General features: G+C 44.9%; 1 protein-coding gene across 1 annotated transcript; it reads right to left on the reverse strand.

Annotated features, from left to right (window-relative positions):
* Positions 1-3763: 3763 nt before the first annotated feature.
* Positions 3764-6290, reverse strand: LOC311038081 (G-protein coupled receptor 182-like). The gene is made up of 2 exons (XM_084047409.1): positions 6163-6290; positions 3764-5146 (listed from the first exon to the last, which is right to left on the reverse strand). The coding sequence occupies exon 2, from the start codon at positions 5141-5143 to the stop codon at positions 4058-4060; it is 1086 nt and encodes a 361-aa protein (XP_083903535.1). The 5' UTR covers positions 5144-5146; positions 6163-6290; the 3' UTR covers positions 3764-4057.

The raw sequence follows: 6290 nt of genomic DNA on the forward strand, positions 1-6290 counted from the left end.
CCAACTCTGCTGTCCTGGACTATCTGGGCAGTCAGGCGGCCTGAGCTTCTCCCCTCCCATCGTCCATTAACACACATTCGGACACACACACGCACACACACGCGCGTGCGCACGCACACGCGCACGCGCGCGCACACACACACACACACACACACACACACACACACACACACACACACACACACACACACACACACACTTATGAGATCTAACAGGACATCCTCAGTGACTTGGGGGAGTACGTGGTACAGTACAGCAGGAAAGCCACACACAACTACATTTCTAGGTATTGGGTAATTCTTTTTCCTAAGATTTGTTTTGGCTTTTCTGCCTTTATTGATAGTTCAAGTGAGGATGGACAGGAAAGAGGGAGAGACACAGCAATGATCGTCAGGAACAGGGTTTGAACCCGCGATGTGCTGTAAGGCTGCATTAGAGCAGCGTGCGTATGTGCGTGCGTATACCCTATTTGTAAGCTTTTTTGAGTGTTATGTTGTCCACATCACATTTGAAGCAGAACAAAACAAGGTTTTAGAAAATAAAGTATACTGAGGCCTTATAATTTAAAGAGGGTATTTCACTTTAAAACACTTCTGGGGCGTTTCATTTTTTTATTTTATTTTTTCATTAAAAAAAATAAAAAAGGTTAATATGAGTCCATTGGTTAAAATGGAGATTGAAGTTGAATGGGACAGTAGGAGGGACTAAGGAATTTCAAATATCTTATAGTGTTGAATCAAATAACTTTAATTTCATGCAAAGGCCAGAGAAGATGTGAAAATTACCCCAGAATTGTTTAAAAATGAAATACCCCTTTAAGTAGATGACATGTAATCTTCCTTTCTTCATTCTTGTAGTGTTTTTGTTTTTTGTCTGTTGTAGCTTTATGAGTTCGGATTATACAAATCACACACTATATCGTTGCTGTCAAGCAGAAAAGTGTTATAAACCACACAAGTTACAACCAAATTTGAATGATTAAAAACAAATTGATTATGAAACAAAACTGGCAAGTATACATATAACATTCAGTTAATTCAAAATCATAAAGGGTATTTCCTCTATTCACTCTGCTCTGAATCAGAATCACCTTTATTGTCACATCACAGGTTTACAAGTGAAAAGCATGATGGGAAATCCATTGTTTTCATGCGCACTCCATCATTTGTATTGTTTTTGTGAGGAGGGAGGAGGATAGAGATAGTAAGTGCGGTACAAAAACAAAGGACAGAAACAGTTCAAATATCCAAACATACAAACTGTACATATACAAATAGCATGTGAAGTAGTGTAACGCCCGGGATGTGAACTCAGGTGTCCCGAACGGAAGGCCAACAACTTAACCGCTAAAGATCATTTTCTATTTTCTGAGGGAGATATTACATTTTTAGGCCATTAGGCTGAGGCTGTGAGCCACTCTGTTAAGGCAGCTCGCCACCACACCGATTTTGGGCCGACTCGGCATTGGAAAGCGTTGGATATCGTCGTTCCGTCGCGATGTCCGTCGGGACCTTATCGACCCGACGCCGAGAAACCGAGCATGTTTAGTTGTTGGGCCGATCGGTACAGCTGTCGATAGCCGTAGGGTAGTGAAGGGGGGAGAGAGGGGGGTGAAGGCTCTGTAGAGCACCCTGATTGGCTGTTTAGCTTGTTTGGTCAGACAGGCTCCGTAGAGAAGACCTCTCATCTGCTACTACTGGTGCAGAAGCAAGCCTAAATAATCCAGAGACATTTGCCTGTGGCACAATCAATCAATCGATCAACTCCAAAGCAAAGCAGTAGGCAACAATAGCGCAAAAAAATGCTCCGTGTTTATGTTTTGGTCGAGCTAAGTGTTTGACGAGGTCTATGAAAACAAGCCCAAAAGAAGCGACCAGTGTCACCACTTGAGCCCTATTGCACCAGTAAGACTCCCTAATCGGGAGATAAGCGACCGTAGGTCACATGTATACAGAAGAGGGCTGTAACGGCGATTGGTTCCTAGTTGTGTGGGCAATGGATAATTTTGTTTGGTGGTCTAAATGTGGGGTTAGCTGTATGGCAGACCAAAAGCAAAGGTGTGCAGGCAAGAGCTGTTGGTGTGTGTGTGTGTGGTGTGGGAGAGAGAGTGTGTTTATAGGGGAAAGGAGGGATTGTTTGTGGGGGGCAAGCCCCCAAGTTACGGCATTTTATGTGAGCTGCAGTGGCAGGGGGTCCTCCACTGGGGGCGCCACCACTTTTGCATCCGTTCTGGAGCACCAGGAGTGGGTGGTCCCCGGGAATGCCCCGTGAGCAGCCCCGTTGGGGTGGTCATTTGGTAATTTGTCCACATGTGCTAATTTTTCACACTTGGGGGTCCCCGAGGCAGCTGGGGGTCCCTGGAGCTCCGGGGGTCCTTGGAGGGTGTAGTTTGGCAGGTAAGGAGTGTGTGTGCAAAATGTGGCATGGATCGGGGCAATGGGTGCGGAGATATGAGCAGGGCAAAAGTGTGACGTGTGTGACGGAGTGACGGAGTGACGGACGGACACCTGGAGCAGCTTTCTGTAGTAAGTGCGACCTACGGTCGCAATCAGCTATTTTCAAAAATGATCTTGAAAGCAAGCAACTACACTTCAGAAACAAGCCCAAACAAAAGAGGGGCGGATTCAAAATCTCCGGAGAAAACAGCCGGGGGCTCCCATTGGTTCACCGATCTGTGCGCCCGCCCCCGCACCACACCCCTCCTCCTCTCCAATGTGCAGCATTGAGAGCCCTGCCGTCACAACATTTGGAGCGACGCCCACTGCACTCTGGTTGGTTGGGGAAATGAAAGGTTGACTCCCACTTCCTATGCCAGGAATGTCAACAGCTTGGTCCAGGCTTTATTTTTGAGAAAAATGCAAAGGAAAATAAAAGCCTGGAGATTGAGGCTACCTTTACAATAGCAGGTACTATGTACATGATATTAAACAACAATAGCATCATAATATGCAGATGTGTACATTTATGTGCCACCATGAGGCGAGATTAAAAGTAGCAGCAGGTGCAGTGTTCGTAAGGTGCAGTTCACTAAATCAGAACAGGTAAGGGACATAGGGACATAGGTCTTCATGCAAAAAGGAAAGGTAAATCCACATACAGGAGTAGTCCATAGGTAAACACACATCAGGTAAATCCACAGTAGGTTTGAATTCCAGAGGTTTGTGACCTCTCTAAACCCGGGTATGGACAGAACCCCTGAACTCTTCTTACCCCCTCTTCTTATCACCAAGTCCACATTGTTAGAAGTGGAAAGAAACTCACCCTGGCAGGCTGAATGGAAGTCACAGGATCAGCTTGGACTTCCTCACAACGCAACACAAAGTGAGATAGTGTATTGCAACTACAGCAAATTACAGTAGCCTATGTCACTTACATTTCCTAGTTGAAATGGATAACATTGAGGTTATTTTATTGCATGATACAGCATGTGTTATACAGCAGCATTCAGATTCAGAATTTTATGATTTACGGTAGGTTTTATCTGCTTGATGATTATGTAGTCCAAAAAGAAGAATAAAGTGGCTTAATAGTAAAATGGAATGGTCTTATCAACAGCAGATCGGACCTAAAAGCAAACATTTCCTTTCCTCCACTGTTTTAAAATGTGTTAAACTGTGTTAAATGTGTGAAAAACAAAACATGAAACAGGATGGTGTTGGTGAGCTCATCATTCTAACAATACAAACAGCAGAATGAGTCTTTGAAAGAAGGCGCTACCAATGACTGATAATACAGTGTATAATCTGTGCCTCTGCAAAGTGACTGTTTACTTCTACTTTTATTTCCACTGGTTTTTATCATGTAGAGAATGTCTTGGATCTGTATTTTTGCATAGATGTGACAGAAGTCCATTCAATCAATAAATCTGTTGTTTACAAATCATGTTCTATTATTTTTTTTAATGTTGTTATATGTACATAGGTGGAGGCCTCGTATAAGCCCTTTGGACTTCTTGCCTCCTCCTGGCACTTTTCTTTTTATATTTTGTGTACTGTTTTTTGTATTGTTTTTATATTTTCTGCTGAATAAATCAAATCAAATCAAATCACCAGCTTTCTTATGACTCAACATCTGAGTGACTGGCACTCATGTCGCTTATCCTCTGCTGCTTCCCGGCCTCTTTTCCCCCTGTGTCAGCCGCGTTAGGCTGAACCGCCTCTCTAGGTATGTAGTTCATCACGGCATTGATCAGGTTGTTGCGGAAGCTCTTGCTGAGGAAGTTGTAGAGAATGGGGTTGGCGATGCAATGGAAGAGGGTCAGGCACTGCACCAAGTGGTATGAGAAGTAGAGCACCTCAAGCGTATTACAGCTAAAAACAACAAAGGGGTCGTCGTGTTCGTAGGGATGTGAGAAGTCTATGAGTAACAGCGTCTTCACCAGCTGGTACGGCAGCCAGCACACCACAAACACCAGTGAGTAAACATGCACCAGCCACACTTCTCGCCGGCCCTGCACATCCGGAGCCGTGCGAACCGCGCGAGCTATGAGGATGTTGAAGGTGATGATGATGGCCCCAGGGCCCAGGAACTGGAACACCACAGCAAAGAAATCATTCACAATGAACCACTCTACGTCGTTGTGCTCAGGCATTGTGTAACAGCCCGGCTCGTCCCATTCCGTGAGGGTCACATGAACGTTCTCCAACAGAGCCAGGAGGAAGGATAGCAGCCACAGGCCTCCACAGAGCAACCAGCGGCGCCGGCCCACCACGGGAAAGCAGGTGGCAGATGAAGGCCTGGTCAGGGACAAATAACGCTCCAGGGTCATGAAGGCCAGGAAGAAGGAGCTGCTGTAGAAGTTGACCGTATGGATGAAAGCGGTGACCTTGCAGAGGAAGCGGCCCCACACCCACACATGGTCCATGGTCACCTCCATCATGAAGAAGGGCAAGATCACGATCACCATGAGGTCTGAAAGACTCATGTTGATGATGCAGAAGAGCACCCCGTTGGCCGAGTGGCGCCGGCGCCAGTTGACCCAGACGACCACAGCGTTCTCCAACAGGCCCACCGTGAAGAAGAACAGGTAGAGGAGAAAGAGTGCAATGCGCCGGCCGTCCGTCTCGATGTGGAGGGTGCACTCAGAGATCCACCATGGTGTGTCATTGTGGAAGGAGTGGTTGCTGTTGTCTTCAAGCGACATGGTCTGGGGTTAAAAGCAGAGAGGACGTTGTGTCAGACACTGTGTCAAAGTGTTTGATTAAGTTTTCAAACATTACATGAGAAAAGCACAGCATTTAGATCAGCTAAAAAAGTACCACTCCTACTGCTGCTATTGCTACTATTACTACTGTACTGTAAATGATGCCACTAATATACTGATCTGCTAGGGCTAGGGGCTACAACTGCTATTGCTGCCGAAACACCTCATTCTCCAGCCCAGTGGTCTCTCTCTGTGCTTGCACTCCTACTCTTCGTCGCTTTTACGTCTGTCTTAACATCGTTGTTGGCAGGTTTCACTTTGGCTCCTGCCGCTTCATCACTCTGGCCTCCAAGTTGTGGAATGACTTCTGACCTCGCCTCTCAGTCAGGACTATAGACTCACTCCCCATTATCCTCCACAGTCTGAAAACTCACCTCTTCAGACTCACCCCACATCAACCCCGAGCACTCCTTTCTCCTTGTATCACTACATGCACCTCAACCCCTAGCCCTAGCTCACCCCTCCAGCATTAAATTGTTTTTCTTTGTACTCTACTTAAGTTTTTTTTTTTTTTTTATGATTTTTTTTGTGGACAAGAAAATTGAAATAATTAGCCATTTTTAAATTTTTGTTCTGAAACAAAAATAAGAAAAATACTTTTCTTAAAGTGAATTCCAATTGGCAATCAAATTATACTATGATCCCCAGACCATTTAGAACCCTGTTTTGCAGATTGTGTGAATCTATGCCTTGTTTGGAACTTCAAATTCATAATTCTAATTTGAATTGTCCGCTGTTACTGGGTTCAGTACAATTCCTTTGTGATCTCTATCAGCAATCCAGATAAATATCCATCAAGTTTATATATGTGGATGAAAGCGGTTGCAAAACACACAGTGCCAGGACTGAAATGTCTCAGCTTTCCACAATCAATATACACAAATGTATCATTCACAAACTTATCTATAAGTACTTAAACCACCACAACTGAATTTGAGGCAGCAAATTGATCGTATTACCTTGATATGTTGGTGTGTGGAAAGGATCAATGATGAAGAGGGATGGTGCGTCTCAGTGAACAGCTTGGGGTTTGTGTCAATCACAACAAGACAAGTTAGACAACTCTACCAACTCTGCTGTCCTGGAC

Source organism: Gymnoscopelus microlampas, assembly GCF_963454915.1.
Source record: "Gymnoscopelus microlampas genome assembly, chromosome: 21".
In the NCBI taxonomy this organism is placed as follows: domain Eukaryota; kingdom Metazoa; phylum Chordata; class Actinopteri; order Myctophiformes; family Myctophidae; genus Gymnoscopelus; species Gymnoscopelus microlampas.

What these genes read in the sequence shown, in the direction of transcription:
- LOC311038081 (XM_084047409.1), bottom strand. Translation starts at nt 5,143, where the DNA reads ATGTCGCTTGAAGACAACAGCAACCACTCCTTCCACAATGACACACCA.